This window comes from Solea senegalensis, linkage group LG8 (genome assembly GCF_019176455.1).
Source record: "Solea senegalensis isolate Sse05_10M linkage group LG8, IFAPA_SoseM_1, whole genome shotgun sequence".
NCBI lineage: Eukaryota > Metazoa > Chordata > Actinopteri > Pleuronectiformes > Soleidae > Solea > Solea senegalensis.
The window spans coordinates 6,285,215-6,302,925 of NC_058028.1; the positions used below are offsets into that span (position 1 = coordinate 6,285,215).

The 17,711-nt window shown below is 42.9% G+C and overlaps 1 protein-coding gene across 3 annotated transcripts in view; it reads left to right on the forward strand.

Moving 5' to 3' along the window:
• The first annotated feature begins 747 nt into the window (after positions 1–747).
• Positions 748–17,711, forward strand: part of cadm2b (cell adhesion molecule 2b) — a 177,198-nt gene continuing 160,234 nt past the window's right edge. For all 3 annotated transcript variants that reach the window (XM_044032445.1, XM_044032446.1, XM_044032447.1), the window contains exon 1: positions 748–1,148. In XM_044032445.1, coding sequence (XP_043888380.1) covers positions 1,088–1,148 — 61 coding nt within the window. In that variant the 5' untranslated portion in view covers positions 748–1,087. The remainder of the gene's footprint in view (positions 1,149–17,711) is intronic.

Here is a 17,711-nt window from a genome sequence, read left to right on the forward strand (position 1 = left end):
GTTCAGTGACTGTGTCAGTCGGACATCTGGTCATGGAGGATGTAATGAACGATTCTGAGAACTGTCAACTGAGTCTAATGATTCAATAATCCAAAAAACAACTGCTGTACAAGTCACTCGTTTGTGTGTTTGTGTCACTTATAACGCAATGTCACAGCAGTTTTGTGCCATGATGACTCCGCCCACATTGAGGAGGTTCTATGAAGTCATGGGAAACGAACCAAACCGTGTAGAAAAACCCCATAAGTGGGGGGCCTCTTTAATGGATTTGGGAGGGCCGCCTGTGGCCCGCGAGCCACCAGTTGGGCTCCAAATGGATTGTGATGCTTGTGAAAACATATCGACTTGAGTCACTGACATGATCATCATAATCAAAGTGAATCATGGGACCAATGAAGATGCAAGTCCCCGTGGAGAACTATCGACAGACAGAAGGACACTGTGCCATCATCCTGCTGTCACGTCCTCACAGAAATGGCTCCGTGGTGCCTCAATATTGGCCCCACATGACCTCACTGATCACCACTGTAATGGTCCTGAAATGTCACGGCAGACAGAGGCCAATATAGTCAAAGGGGACGTCTTAAGTCACACTCGCAGGACGTGGTTTGGACAGTTTACCGGGAGATCTGAACTATTTCTAGGTGTTTTCCATTGGCGAGGCGTCTTCATTAGTCAAAGAGCGAGGGCGGGACTCTCGCTCTCCGCAGCGAGTCAAAGAGAAAGGCAATAAAGGGAGGCAGGAGCTGCACTTTGCCGACGAGCATCTCTGCCGTCCTGCTTCACTACAGTAATCACTGCCCCCTCCTCCTCCTCCTCCTCCCTCCTTCCTCTCGGATCTGCGAAAATACACGGGGACTTCACTGGGAAAGGCAGAGTTCATCAATGTAACTCCGGTCAGTCCGAAGCTGCGCCGTTTACCTGGATAAGTCCATCCCGACGAGAAGAGAGAGAGTGACACAAGAGAGCACGAGAAAGAAGAAGAAGAAAGAAGAAGAAGAAGAAGAAGAAGAAGAAAAAGAAGAAGAAGACAAGCCCAGTGGAGTGTCGACGCGAAATTGTGAGGGGGGAAACAAAAGAGAAGAATATGATTGTCAAGCAGCATCTGATCTTCATCCTTTACAGCCTCTGTGCAAACGTCTTCAAAGGTAAGAGGAGAGCTGGATGTTGCTGTTATAGACGGGCGTGGTGTGTGTGTGTGTGTGTGTGTGTGCGCGCGCGTGTGCGTGCGTATGGAGATGTGATGTGTGCGTTAAAACGCATGCGATCGTGTCACTCGTGAGTTCTTTGCAATGATTTTGCTTTGCAGTGATGAGTGTGAGGATGAGGATGAGGGTGAGGGTGAGGATGGTGATGAAGGCAGTACAGGCAGCCCGTCGCTGTCTGCTGTCACAGCCCCACTGTGCTGGAATGCGTGGAAGTTGAATTGTGCAGAGGCAGAATGCGGCTGCACAACTTATTTTTATTTTTTTTGGCATCTCGGACAACTTGGATGATGCAGGTGACTGATGAGGCGTCAGAAACTTGTGTGTGTGTGTGTGTGTGTGTGTCCGTGAACGAAGCTGACGCACGGGAAGGTTTCAGCCGCAGCAGCCGCTCTCAGCGGCGGCGTGCGCCTTCATTTGTTTATGTCATTGAACGCATCCTTATCCTCTTTTACGCGTGACTTTAAATCAGTGATTCCGCAGAGGTGACTTGGAGAACTGGTGATGACAATGGCTGCACTGAGTTGAGCTTTTTTGTCTCCAGCTGCACGGCCACTGTAGTTGTGTGTGTGTGTGTGTGTGGACACTCTCCATGAGGCTCGCGGCAAGCATTAGGCTGCTGACCCTACATGGGAGCCACCCCCACGCATGACAGCGGCTCATTGAAAGTTGTGCTGAGGCTTCAGCGCGTGATGCCTCGCAGTGTCTCCTCATCATGACAACTACACACCTCAACTCCCCTCAGACCGTCCCGCTCTTGGACAACATGCCTGCTGCGCAGCCACCGCCCTATAGGCGACCAGTGCGCTGATACATAACCGCTCACAGCCAGGAAGGAGGATGATAGTGTGGGGGCTGGAAATATAATCATAATAATAATAATAATAATATAATAACATAATAATAAAAGCGCCCTTATCATAAAATGTTATCCCAGAAGACATCAGGAGGGATGTATTTTTAGACTCTGCTGATTCAGTGCAGTGTGGTGCAGGAGACAACAGTGGTGTCCTAACACAGTCTTTACTACTATAAAGATAATTAGGATTGACCACCACTGAGAGTCAGTCTGTCTCTGTCTGTGCTGCTGGTGTGTTGTGTTCACTTTGCATTGTCACATCAAATATCAGCTCTCAGTCTCAGGTTCGACCACATCCATAACATGTCACTGAATAAGGGCTGGGTATCGTTTGGACTTTCCTGGACAGTGGTGTTATTAATGGATACTGGTGCTTTATTATCAAATAATTTGTTTTACATGGTAACGTATTACCACCCAGTCGAAGAACTTTTAAAAAACATCTTCACTCGACCAAAGTTCTGTACGAGCTACACAAATATGAGCAAATAATATTTGCTAAAATAGCCTTAGAAAACATGATCTGAGCTCTTTTTCTAAATTGTTCCAGGGTCTGAGCAGCTCTCACATGCAGGAAAGGCAGATTGTTCCAAAGATTGAGGGCCGGCGCATGAGTGATGTGTTCATGGCATTGCTTTGCTGTTAAAAGGCGAGCGGCTGCATTTTCGGACAACGACTGAGCGATGACTGATCCAAAGAGGGATTGCCCCCACAGAATCCTCGGAGGGCAGACGGTGTTGGGTTTACACAACTTGGAACCACAGTGCAGACGCAGTCGAGGCAGAGTTACGTTCAATCATTTATAAATAATCAATACATGGACTGAATCCTGAGCTGCCATAGAGGGAATCCAGGGAGCTGGGCGGGGCACGGCAGGGCAGGGCAGGTGAGGGTTTTAAAAAAGAAAGAGGTTTCAGAGTTACGTAGTTAGTGTCAAATACAAACTAGTGAATACTGGTGAGTGACGCATGGTCACCACCAGGTGTGTGCCGGAAAAGGCTCGGCCACGCCCAGACTGAATACTGACAACATGTAAACAGACGGGGGAGACAAAACAATAGACAACAATATAATAGGAAGAAGGAGGGGGAGAAAACAAAGGGAGGAAAAAAAAAAACCACACAGGTTCTGTGAGTGCGTGGGTTTTCTGCAGGTTCTCCGATTTCCTCCCACAATCCAAAAACATGCAGATTTGGGGATGAGGCAAATTGGACTTTCTTAACCCTTGCTTATGACCGTCTGGATTAACGGAGTGTAGAATTGTCAAAAAAAAAGAGAGAGCTGCTGCCTCTTTTTCCAAGATGACTTTCACGTTCCATGTAAAGTCCTGAGGGTCACTGTAGTGACAAGTATATGGACGCTTTTCCAGTATCCATCCACCTTCTACAACTTTATCCTCCACATGAGGATCATAACTCCAAGACCAAGAATGGGCTTGGAGTTATGGTAATGAGAAGCACGCATGGTAACAGAAGGGTTAATTGACCGTAGGCGTGACTTTGAGAGTGAATGGTGGTTTTCCTCCATGATCGACTGGCGACCTGTCCAAGATGTGACCCCACCTTTGGCCCGGCCTGCTGGGATTGGCATCAGCGCCCCCCTGCGACCCCCATGTGGAAGATAAAGATGAGTGAGTGAGTGAGGTACTGTGAACCCTAAGAGATAGAGCTTCATCTTAGCACAGATTGTATTAAACCAGATATGGGAACACACATAGCTGCTCAGTGAAGCTGGCGAAACTTTGCATTGTCATTCATTCGGGTACGTGCTGATCGGATAGGAGCCGCGGTACCGAAGCGGCTCTTTTAGCGATATATCCCTTTGCCTTTCTCATCCAAACACCACCACCACCAAAGTCAGCACCGTACACTGGTGTCCTCAGTCTGTCAAGTTTGAAGGCTGTCAAGTCAATCGTTGGATAGTTATGAGATTAGCAGACAGACAGACAGATACAGACAGACAGACAGACGTTCCTTGCATTTATAGATAGACTGACACGGAAGTTACCAGACATTTTATTTTGCCTCGACGTCTGCTGCTTCTTTTTGTGTGTTGCTGTCTTTCACTTCGGTAAGTTTCCTCCCCACACATCTCACTGAGCCGACATGCCATCAAGTGGTGTACATCCATCTGTGACCTGATGACACATCCACCCGCATCCTTCTCTCACCTCCTCTCTCGCCATCCATCACTTTTCTTTTATAAACTGTAATCTTTTGCCTCCGCGCCAACTTTTCTTCTTTTTTATTTTGAGCATCAGAAACTTTTCGCGGACTCACTCCGTCTGCACTTGTTCCTCCGCTTAAGATCTGGCAAAACCAATCACGGCTTGTTGACATTAAATGCATCACTAATGGTGTGCGGTGTGGAAGTGTCGCCGCGGGCAACAAATTTAAAACTTATGTGCCACTGACAGGCTTCATCAGTATTGTGTGAATGTGCTTGGCCGGAGCTTGAATATTATTGGCAATCATTTATGTATTAACACAGAAGGATGAGTTTTCCAAGCATTGCCACACGCGCACGGTTCTATCATTTTTATATATAGACCTAAATTTAAGTACTCATAACTAATAATAAAAATAAATCTTAAATGTCAGAGTTAATTTGCAGGTCTAGATATGTTTCTGCTCACAATGGAGACTATTTTAGGGCTTTATTGCTAAGGGAATTGCTGTTTTTTTGCTGCAGGCAGAAAGAAAATCATTATTTTATTTTGTTGAATAATTTGATTAATAATTGACCAATCATGTTGACACATGCTAACTGCTTTATTTTGCACTTAAAGTCTCAACAAAGACACATCTACTCGCAGTTCGTGTTTGACACGCCGCGCCGGCCGTTTTAGCTGCGATGTGCAAAGTAGCTGTTTGCAGAGCTCACACTTGTCGTTTGTGCTCATCAACAAAGACGTCGGCCGCGTTGACGGCTTCGCCGACACGCCGCGCGCTCCCGGCGCTGATGAAGCGTTCGTTATTCAGTAAACATTGCGTAAATATTTGCAGCGTCAGTTGAGCTGAGTTGACGTTAGCGAAAACGGCCATTTTTATCCTCTCAAACTGTCCTGAATCCTGGAAGGCTGTTGACATTGCACTTATGAACACTAATGAGGATGTTTACACAGTGAGACATAGACTTCTTATGCTTTAATATCCTTTGACTGCAGTGATTTTGCTCGGTTTTCAGTGTAATGTGTCCCAGGACTCAAGGGTGATCTTTTAGATGAGTCCCTGGGAAATTCACTGATTACTAAAAACACATGACCTTATATGGTTATGATAAGGGTATACAAATGTACAAATGCATCTGAAAGAAAGATACACAATCTGACAACTTAAATAAAATATGCAAACATGGAACATTATACAGTATAAGGTGAATAAATACATTCAAATAAAATGAATCATAAAAAATAGCAAATTAAGTACTTTGTGGTGCCCACTCAGAGTAGAACATTGTAACATAATTAGCACAGCATTAAATAAGATAAGCCATATGTTGTGCATTATGAGCAAAGTAAAGAGTCTTTGGTGCATTAAGGGTTCAAAAATCAATCCGAATCAGAAACCAGTTATTTAAGGTAATTCAATTTTTTACTTTCAGTGTTTGTGAAACCCACTGATTTTCAGGAAATTGCTGCCTGAGACCTGGCAGCTGTAAAAACTGGCAAAACTGTATACTGCGCTGTATGAGTCTAGACCTTTTACAGAGGCAAATGAAGTTGGATCTATATCTATATTTATATATACAGTGGTATTGAATTCCAATGCAGACACGTCTTCATGTCTTGGTCGTCAGTGCAATATACTGCATATTTAAATGTTTGCATCAGCGTCGGCGAGTCATCAACAACTGACAGAAATGCAGTACTGCATGTATTATGTGTTTTTGCCAGTTTTCACATTGATTTGGACGGATTATTAGTACTGCAAAAAAAATGTGTCAAGTCAAAAATATAACGGATTTATGCCACAGAAACGTTATAATAAGGACTGATGAACCTTTAAAAGCAAGTATCTTGTCTTCGGAGTATCGACATGGCTAACTTTAGGTTAGCAAAAGGTCTTAAAGTTACTTGTCATCAGCACATGAAAGTGGGCTGGTTTCAAAAGCGAGAAAACTTTGGCAAGTTTTAATACAAACACTTCATCAAAAAAAAGTCCATATCCGGATCTTGGTACTATCCCAAGTCATGCCCAGGAATAAATAGTGATAACAGTGTTAAGAATAAATGGACAGCAGCAGCAAGCGAGCCCCAACAGATTTGGGTCCACAACATTCTGCAAGAGACAACAGAGCACAAAGACTTTTGGCATCTCGTCCGAAAGCTCTGCGGAGATATTGCCGACTTCGGCGGCTACTACTTTAAATATTTATGCCGTGTGGCCTAACGTCAAAACGCGTGAAGTAGCGGCGACCGCGGCAGTGGCCCCAAAAGTCTATATGTTCAAGAAATGAAAGCACTTACTTTGTCGGCTACGTGAGCGGTTTAAGAATAAATGAAACAAATAAAACTAGAATGCACCCGGAGTACACACACATCTCCAGGATCTGCCCAATCCAGTCAGATTTTTTTTTTGTTTTTAATCTGTGCTGGGATCAAGGCGTGCTGCGGGGGCTGGCTTGATTAATGGATGCAGACCTTTTTGTCGTTCAATCTCGGGCACGGTCGCATGTGCAGAATAGTTGTTGAAGAATTCCCTGCCATTTTTTAATGAAATTCCGGTGCGCATGTAGATGTTTTTGCACTAAGCCACGGCTTAACCTTTTCACAGATCTCATCAACATGTGCGCACGGGCGGCGAGACTAACAGACTAACAAGCACAGCAAGACACCTGAAGAACATAAACTCCCCAGTAGGTAATGCTACTTCTGTGTGATCACAGCTTAATCGACAGTTAAATTGCAGTGTGCCACGTCGCACTTCGCCGTCACAATGTAGACAAGGTTTCAGCCTAAAAGCTTTGGTCATTCAACAAAGTGCTGGGAGTCATTTCATGCCGGCTTATTCTTCTTTAGAACAACTGTATTAAAGTCATTTTGCTTAAATGCAGAGACTGTCGTCTGCAGCTGGAGCCTATGGAGTGCAACACTTTCTCCCCAGTAGCAGCTGGAATACTGTAATAGATGAATTCTTATGTGGTTGCTGAACTCTCGCCAGCTATTTTAATATCAGATACACAGGACGTCTTCTGCTGCTGTATCTCATCAACTGCACGGTTCAATGTGTTGAATATTCAGAGGTGATCTCCTTCACACTTTGGTCATAAGGAAGGATGCATGATAATGGACTTTTTGTCGAAGTCGCGGGTGAGATTAACACAATGTATTTCATACTCACTAAATAAACAATACAAATATTCATAATGCATAGTTGTCAAGGAGGTAGCGTCGATCATTTTGAACCGTCAACAGTCATTTTCACCCGGAGAACTGACGCTCTCTGTCTTTGGACCGATTGTCTGAGATGCTGTGTATGAAAATCCCAGCAGATCAGCAGTTTCTAGACCAGCCAGCACGTCGAGCACCAACAACCACTTAAATCACCTTTACTCCTCGTAGCGATGCTCAGTTTAAGTGTCGGCTACCATGTCTTCACCATGTCTTCATGCCTAAATGCATTGAGTTGTTGCCATGTTGACTTTATTGTCATTACACACAGGTACAATGACATTTTGTGCGTCTTTCGCTTAATAAAGACTTGAGGAACTTATGTGAATAAGAAAAAATAAATATGCAAAATTTGTACTGACTAATAAGAGAATAAAAACCATACCATTGCACATGTATAAAATACGAGGGGTGTCACGATTCTCCAAATCCTTTTTTTCTGCCATATTTCTGCCATGTATGATAACTCATTTCATGTTTTAATCCCTATTTCCATTGTCTACATGGTGTCATGAGTGATATATAATGTCCATCATTTGTTTGCAATGTGCTGCACAGAGGCCTTCTTGTCAAATTTGAATAACTTGATCTGAAGATTTACCACCAAGCAATTTCTAAACAACAACTGCGTCACAAGCATTCTGCTTCTAGAAATAAGAAATGAACACGCCACACTTTTACAGTCTGTGACAAGTGAAGCATTTACTTTCTTTGAAAGTATAGATTTTCCTTTTTTTTTTTCCACATCATGTGGACTCATCCACACTGGTTAGATAATTGTGTTGACAGGCAGTCGAACTGGTGTCGCTAACAGAGTGGCCCGCGAGTGTTTTATTCCTCGTAGCACTCTGTTTTGTGTGCGGCCCTCGTGCACCATATGTGCACCAGTGGGAGATTTATGTCACCGTGAGACAGACACGTTGGGACATCACCACGCCAGAGTCGTCACTACATAATCTCACCAAACGCAGCGCCGGCGCAGACACCTGACAGACTTGTCGGAGCCACTTGACAGCTGAGGGGACAGGTGGGCTAGTAATGCTAATTAGCCATGTGGCGTGGCTATACTTAGTCGCTTTGCAGATCTGCAGGCTGCTTGCATGAGAGGAGTGCAGGTGTTATGATCTGCACGTTGGCCACTCTCCGCACTGCCAGACCGGGGGAACTTTTCTTTTTTTTTTTTTGGTCTGACTGTGGAGCCTTTCATCATTTCTGATCATGTCAGACATTTTTTGGCAAGTACAACCTGCAGGTGACAAAAGCACTGGTGTGTGTTTGACCATAAACGCGTGGGGGGCAGTAATGAGGGCAAAGTGGAGAATAAATCAAAGTCTCTCTCTCTCACTCTCTGTTTCTTTCTTTTCCCCCCCCTGGACTTTAATGAGGTAACCACACACGTCACTAGTAACAAAAGGACAAGAATGATGAGGATGAGTAATTCCCCTCATAATGCAAATGAAATATTTCCTGCCTCATAGGGGAATGAATATGTCATTAAAAATGCACGAGTGCCGTGCGCAGTGTTTGATATTTCCTTCAAACATTGGCTTAGGAGAAGATCCTGCTTTTATCCTCTCACACTTTATTTGACCCCCGTGACCTTGGAGTTCCTAAAAATAAAACGGATCCAGCTGCAACAGCATTCAGTTCAGTTCAGAACAAAAATAAGCGTATTATTCATACAGCATTAGAGCGTTTGATTATTTGCATCTGGTTTGCAAGACAAGCTGACATGTGGAACATGTACAGTATGTTAATGACAAACTCTTTCAAAGTAATGTGATGTAAACTACATGCATGTAGATGAATGCACATAAAATGCTTGGAATCAATTCAGTGTTTTCATTTCCATAAATCAGCATGGAAATAACAAATATTTGAATTTAATTGTAGTCTGGGTGCAATAATCAATCACTATTATATATGTATATATATACATATGTATATGTATATATATATACACATAAATAAAAACTAATTTAATATGCAAAATTATATTAGAGGATGAGTATCAGTGTTTGATTTTGTGTCGTTTGGAGCAAAGATTACACATTTTTATTAGATTTCACTGATAAGAGCAGCTTCACATCTCTGCCGTTAAAACCCCCCATTCTGGCTGCAGCCGTCCCCAAAACCTAGGTAGTGGACATCATTGTGAATCACTGTCTCACCTGCAGAGTCGATTTATCATCTTGAGTGTCGGGCAGTTTGGTGCAGCGCTTCGCAGCACCTTTTGTGCGATAACGGAGTTTCTGTTTCAACTCCATTCGGTTTTGTCCTAAAATAAAAACACCCTCCCAATACAAGAAATGTATCGGTATGAAACTGGCGTGAGAGTCAACCTCCCGAAATGTCACACGTGGTGTGACACGTGGAGGCTGTGCGATGTATGCATGGACGCGTCTCCTGTGGGTTGGAATAATCAGGCATGAGGAGTAAGCTGGCTTAGCCGAAGGCAAGGTATGGCAGGAAGGTGGTTTACACTCAAGGATACCCATTCCCCTCTGCTGAGGGTTAGCTTATCCCTGCAGAACGTCTCTCCCAGCTGCCAAGTGCTGGCTGTGGAGCTGTGCTGCTGTGTGCTACTGCAAATGAATAATCCAGTAAAGGGGACACAAAAAAAATGTGTTCCAAAAGAGCCACTGCTGCCATGCCTGCATTTTGTTAACAGATATACATCTGTAGGGATAAGCTTCAAGCCAGAGGCAAATGTGCACAGACAAGTGGGGAATGGGCTTAAAGATTAGCTGCTTGCTGCCCCGGCTACGTCGCATGCTGTCAGTCCCTCTTTGAGATGCTCTTTGTCATGGCACTTTTACTCACTGTGCCCACTGTGAGTGTGTATGAACTCAGCAATGAAGCGTTTTGCAATTACACCACTAAAGATTATTTTGACCCATATTTTCGAGCATAAGAGGTTAAAGAGAGTCTCAAGATACTCGGGATAAGTTCAGTGCTCACACTGGAAAGTGGTTAAAGCAGCGTTTACGCATCAATCTAATGGCGTTTCCACTTCCAAGTCCCGGCACGGCTCAACTTGGCATGGCGCGACTCGGCACTCGGTTTCTTTTTGGTTTTCCATTAGCTGGTACTTTGTTTAGCACCTGCTCTTGCGAGGTTCCAAGCGAGCTGAGGCGATACAACGCGTGACGTCGACAGACTGGCGGTCACTGATTGGTCAGAGAGTGTCGTCACTGCATGTGTCTCGGCCTGAAACAATTACTCATTATTTTTCTTCACTATATGGTTTTTTCATTATTAAAACAAGATGTTTGATTGTTTCAGCTTCTTAAATGTGAATGTAATAATCAAAGAAATTAAAACGGAATCATTTTGGTTTGTGGACAAAAAAAAGACAGTGGAGAACATCTTCATTTCCAGGTTTTAAAAAAAAAAACTGATCTACATTTTCTGACATTTTATGGACCAAGCGATGACTCAATTCATCGAGGAAATACCCGACAGATGAATCGATTATGAAAATAATTGTTAGTTGCAGCTCTAGATGAGTCATGACACAAGAATCAAAATGAACAATGCCAAACTCAGTTAATCAGTTAAAAAGACTAAAAATATCCTGAAAAAATGCAGCAATCTCCAACATTTAGCAACAAAATGTGTCTAAAATCTCAGCATTTAACAGAGGATTTGCCATGATTTGATTGTAGCACAACACTTGGAGTTGGATACATGTGTGATTTAATAGTATCAGTAATCGTGATTTTTACTTTTTAATTTAATGATACATCTCTCGTGACAGTAACCCTTTGCTGCCCCTTCAAATGATAAAATACATCATATCAGGCCAAGTAGAAGATAAAGTGTTTTTTTTTTTTTAGCTTTGCCTACACACTGTTCATGAAGTGTGTAAGAAAATAAAGAAAGATAAATAAAACGCTTGGCCAGAATGAATAGAGACTCCCAAAACAGGACACAGCACAAACGTGAGCCTTCAAAATTACACGCCGAAAAAAAATGAAACTGAAAACATTTTCAAAAAAACCTGAACTGCAGATAAACACGTCCTCCGATACCGTTTGAAGGTAAACTGGCAACCGCAGTTGGCTGCTTCTCTTCTCCAAGCCAGTAGAAATAGCACGTCGCTGGGGAGAGAAAGGTATTTTTAAAACCGCCAAATCAGAACTGTATCCCTCACATCCGATCACGTACAGGTGTGAACCCTCCCACTTTGGTCATGTGGTTTGAAGCCACGTGGTCACATTTCTGCGCCCACAGTCAAGTCCGTCATCGGTCTCTTCAGCTGACGCCATCTACAAACCACCTGCGGCTGAGCGGCATTTTCCCACTCGCGTCTGTTTTTGTTCGTCACAAGATTTCATGGATGAAATTTCGATTTCATAATGCAGCAGTGTGAGTAGAGATTAACGTTAGATTCAGATTAGATTAGATTAGATTCAACTTCATTGTCAGCGCACGTGTCACAGATATGAGGCGACGGATTGCAGATTGCATCTAACCAGAGGTGCATTTAAGCAATAAGAGAACAAGTATAATACACACAGGAAGAGCAGGTGTATAGTAAATATACAGTATGTACAATATGAGCGTGGTGGGCTTGATTTACTGTATATATGTAGAATATACAGTAATGTACTGTAGTGCAAGTATTCTTTCGTCTTTCTCTCTCACTTGCACACATGAGAAGACACACGTGCACAAACATCACGTCATCCACACACACACGTGCACACACACATTTGATCACATGCGGTCAAAGGAGACGCATCCCGTGACACATTTCAAATGCCAATATTGCAACGAGTCACACTGAGCTCAACGCGTGGACGTAGAAATGCCAGGTCTGAGCATGGCCCAGGATTTGAGACAGTTGAGTGAATCTCTGTAAACATAAAGAGGCTCACGGCGAAAAGCCGAAGCCAGGAGAAGTAAGTATTTCATTTGTCATGTCATGAAGCAGCAACAGCGGCAGCAGCGCCGCTATACTTACAGCAGAGGGAGAGCTGCAGGCTGCTTGGTGTTGAGTCTGATACCTGCAGGAGACTGAAGTCATAGTTGGGGTTGGATTTTATATTGTCGTTTGCAACCATATTGATCCGAAGCCTCGGGGAGTGGAGGCTGATTGTTAGAGTAAAATAAGTGCAGATTTGTAATGCAGGGGGCATATTTCTGCAGCAGAGTCTCCTCATGTGTTGCATTTGTAGTGAACCGCAGCTCAGACGTTTGAAAAAAAACAACAGGAAATCGAATAGAACCTAATGGAATACAGTTAATAAATCAGCCCTATCCGCTGATTGTTTTCTAAAATAATATGCATTACTTTATAATGATGAATAAACAGTATTAAGCAATGACAACATGATGTATTGGTTTCCACTAAACATTATATACTTGTATACTCGTACCTGCTTGGGTAAATTAGCAGTAGCAGCAGCTACGCATTTAATTTGTTTGCCGTGGCGCGGCGGACTCTTCTTTAAACTTGGCACTCGGTTATAAATGACAAAGATTTACTCTCTGTTAAACCTGCAAACATATTAATGAATTCATGCAGCCATTAATCAATACGCTCACAATTCAGGACACTGGATTTTTTTTCAGATTAATGGCGGCTCAGTCAGACAACTCGTGTTCAAAATGTGTCGTGCAGCAGAAAAACAGATGTGAGTTTTGCACTCGTAGACTGTGTTCCAATCACTGCCCGCTGATTAAATTACATGAGATATGAGAGGATGATGAGCAAATACAGACTACAGGTGCTGGGAGTGTTGCAGTTGAAATAGACGGTCAGATTTCAAATTTGGAGGGTGTGCATAGAATGTATAATGGTGAGTGATACTTCGTGTATGTGGCGCAGCTTGAGGTGACTCCCTGAACGAGCTTGCAGACGTTATTACATGAATGAAAAATAAAAGGTATGCAAAAGCGTGACAGTTACTTATCAGAAATGACGACACACGACTACACTGCAATAGAATGATGTCCACAATAACGATGGTCTGATGATACAATATTATTACAGTATTTACATTTTAATACTAAACGTGATTAGAACGAGTTTGTTCAGAATCAGCCGTTTATCGCGCACGACAGACCGTCTTACGTGATTTCCGTATTCCCGTAGCAGTTAAAACCACTTGAAGCGTCACTTTCAAGCTGTATTTCACCGCGGTGACTGGAAAATACAGCACAAACGTCACTTTCACGGAAGCTCAGCTTCCACGAGAGTGGATGGGCAGGGGTGTGTGGGCCGACGCGGACGCTGGGCTTCTGCATGATGATTGGAGGAACTGAAAAATTACAGAGTATGTATGTAAAGTTGCGTCTGGTGTGAACACAGCGTCTTACAGAGGGACTAAATAAACTGAATGGAACACAAATATAAACAGATCTAAATCGTCATGAACTGCAATGCGATACAAAATGAAAACTAAAAGTCCAAATACATCAAAGCACTCTGTGTAAATTGGGGTCGTGACATAATCTGGACTTTATTAACTGTACTTAGTCTTTTGGTGCAACATTAAGTGAATTTCCTGGAATGTACGACTTGTTTACTCGGCTCGGTTTAATAAAAGCTGATTTAAAACTGCTGGTAAAAACCAGCTGAATGTAATAAAACCGTATAAATACCATGGAGTGGATGCAACACGTTGGTTCACGGACATAAAAACAAGGCGGAATTAAAGCGTCGACTCAAAGCAGAAGGGATCCTGCAGAGGACAGACTGAAGAGCACTTCTCATTGAGTTTGTGATGAATGAGATTCAGCTGTGTTGTTGGAAAGGTGTTCGGCGTCTGCTCTGTGAGAGCTTTATGCTTCTCCTCTCCCCCCTACATTTCAGCAGTGCGCCCGAAAATGAAGCCTATACTTCATTTTATGCCTGTTTGCAGCGCTGACCTTTACCAATCTCTCTTGGCCCTCATCTCTGTTGAAGTGGGCTTTGTGCACGACTATGGATGAGCCTCTGAATCTCATTTAGCCCCGTGTGATGATCTCCCTTTTCTCCTCCTGCTGGAGTCGACATGAACAAAGTTAATAATTTTGTGTTCTGGTATGACAGCCGTCCACCAGTTCATGACCCGACGGGAATGCAATCTGTTTCCGTCGCTCCCTTTTTTACCCGCCGGAGTATATATGTTGCATCACCTCTTAAACTTGTGTCTTCTGTTTAAAAGCTTTAGAGGCCGAGGACAGTTTCATTTTGAATATACTGTCGTGCTCAGTCTGCTGAGGACATACGTAAATGCATTAATGCCAGTGAGAGAGATGCTGAGTGCACAGTATTAGCTGTGACATACTGGGAACGTCGCTGTGTCACTGCCAAGAATATTCTCTCTGCGTCTGCTGTGCATGTTTGGGGGCCTTCCAAAAAAAAACACCTGGCAGCCAACTGGCCCAGAGTGACCGAGTTAGATTTCAGCAAAAAACAAATTCATGTTTTTAGATTTAGTGATTGATACGTTTTAAAGGCGACATAGAATGCTTGTATCACACATATATGTTAGTTATGGAGGTCTACTTACATATATGAACTTGTTTTCATGGTTAAAAACCTCCTAATCGCTGCAAACGAGCCGATCAAAATATCTCCTCACTGACGCTCTCGTCAGCCGCGCTGTGTCAGACCAAAACCACACCCCCAGAACGTGGACTGTGTTGTGATTGGCCAGCCAACGAGAGCTTTCCCACTGTCCTGTGATTGGCCAGGTACCTGGAAGTGACGTAATAGATAGGCCAGCTCTCAGATACACAGCTCCCCCTCTGGCACGGTGGATGCTCTGCATCTCAGCAGCTACAACGAGAGTAGTTCTTTTTTTTGTTTTGTTTTTAAAAAGCTTCAGGCGATGGATGTTCTTTATACTCATCATGATTGCCTAAGTATGGAAGAGTATTAGGGCCACATGTAAAAAAACAAACAAAATCACCATGAATTCTGAGAAATTCTGACTTTTTCTTTAATCGAAGAAAAAAGGTCAGAATTAAGAGATTAAAATCAGAATTCCGCCTTTTTTTTCAGTGCTCAGTGCAGCCTAAAGAAATGGGTCAGTGAGTATTTTTTTTTAGATTTCTTTTGTTGAACAGGTTGGTATATTTCAGCGGTATGTCAAAACCATGTGACATACGATAATAACCAGTCACACAAGGTTCAAATTAAAACTAGTGCTGGTGTGTGGTCACCTGGAGTTAAAATACGCAGACTTCTGGATACCGTGTCACTTGTCAAAGACTGACACACATTTGACCACAGTTAGGGAATAGATCGATGAGACGGCAGAGTGTTATTAACCTTTTCTTGTTTATCATTTGTTTGTTTATTTGAACCTCTTCCACTTTTATTGGGCTGTACTTACGAGGGTTGAAGTATCCAGACATCTGCACATTTTGCACTCTTTTATTTATTCGCAGATTTAATTGTCAGTGGGGAAAACTTATCATCTTGCCCGTCAGTCAACACCTAATAACCCATAATCACAACAACAACGACATTTTTGCAAGTATTCAAAGCATAATTCAGCCTCAGCGACTGGCCAAGCTTCATTTTCAAACTGAAACCACATAGAACAGTGTTTAGAGTAACTATTTAATTCAATTAAAAAAGTTTTATTTGTCTGCAGAGGACAATTCAGGACCTTTTTAAATGGCGAGCTAATAAAGATCACAAACTGCGACGAATCAAGTCACAAAATAAATCACGACAAGAACATTTCTCGATTATATTTCCCACTGTTTTCCTCACAGCTAATGACTTTTTGATGAAGTAAACCAGACGTTCCGTCCCAACTCATCACCACTTCATCCTCCGCATGTATTAGTTCATAAATCCTAAGTAAAAGAAGCTGGAAAGAGTTCTGCAAATTTATTCAGTGAACCCCCTTAAAGAAAACTCTCCTGTGACCCATCTGTGGGTCTTGACTCAGTTTGTGGGAATGACTGCCATAGAACATCTGCGAAGAGACCTGAAGATGGCAGATCACATCTGCTTCCATCTCCCAGTCTGATGAAGCTCAGGAGAACCTGCCTGTACGCACATGCACCAGTGCAGAGATTTCAGAGGCTTGTTCAAGAAGTTTTGGAGTTGCAAACGCTGGCAAAAGAAGCGTCTACAAAGAAAACTTCTGTTAATTACTGACGTTTGACAGTTTCCAGGCGATAATATGACAGTATTACCATGTTATTTTCAAAGTAATAGCTGGGTAATGGGAAAATGACCTCGTTATGAAGTTGAAATCCTCTCTGTTGAACGTCCCTCACACATGTTTCATTGTTTTTTACCAACTTGGTGATTGCCATAGAAAGAAGATCAATGGACAAATGCGCCAACAAAGGTTGAGGTCAGCGCATACTTTCCGAAGCCACAGCATTTCGAATGTAAGTGCATTTGAAACGAGCGTGTCCACTCCACTTTGTGGTTTTAAATGTCCCCCATTTTTATGTCTCGACGCAGACATTCCATCAGTGTCACACAGTCAACAGGATTTTGCATCACTGGGATTTTTCTGCTGCGCTCGTAAAGGCCGGACATCTGAGCTCCAGATAACAGACGACTCTGTTGTTATCTCTGGAAATTTGATAGCCTGCTGGATTAAGTCCTGCATTTTTATTGACTCGTGGCAAATCTAGTTTCTTTTCTTTTTTTTTTTTCATTCCAGGGTAAGGTTTTGTATTTCATGTCTATATGTTGAAATATAGTATGTGGAGACTACAAAGTTAAAGGAGACGAAAACAACAACAACAACAAAAAGGGGAAAAACTGAAGAGATGGGGTCATGGGGCCACTGCGGGGTTTTTTACGTCTCTAAATTTGTGAGGAAACCCAACGGAACAACGGGGAAAACATGTCAACTGCAGGAGCACACTTTGAAAAACATAACAAAGACAGAGCTAATTAAAAAATGTCTTCAAGTCTGGCAGAATTTCAGAGCATTTCAAGATGTTTTTCCCATGTGCTTTTTCTGTTTTCCTCGTCTCGCCTGTGTTGTTATCACTGAAATATAAGCATCGTGACTGTTCGCGTGCCTGAGAGCATTCTGAGGGAGAAAATTGTTAAAAGTTCAACATGCTTATTTTCTTAGAGCAATTACAATTTTTCACTTTGCACAAACCGCCTTTTAGATATCAGTGGACTAATTCCCACCGCAGTCGCTGTGTGAATGCGGCACAACGCTGAGCAGCTGAGCCTCTGGATCTTCTGAGTCGCGTTAACTCCTGACAGTTTTGTTTTTTTTCTGCTCGAAAAGTTCACTTCGTCATCCGCGAATAATGTGTCGCACTG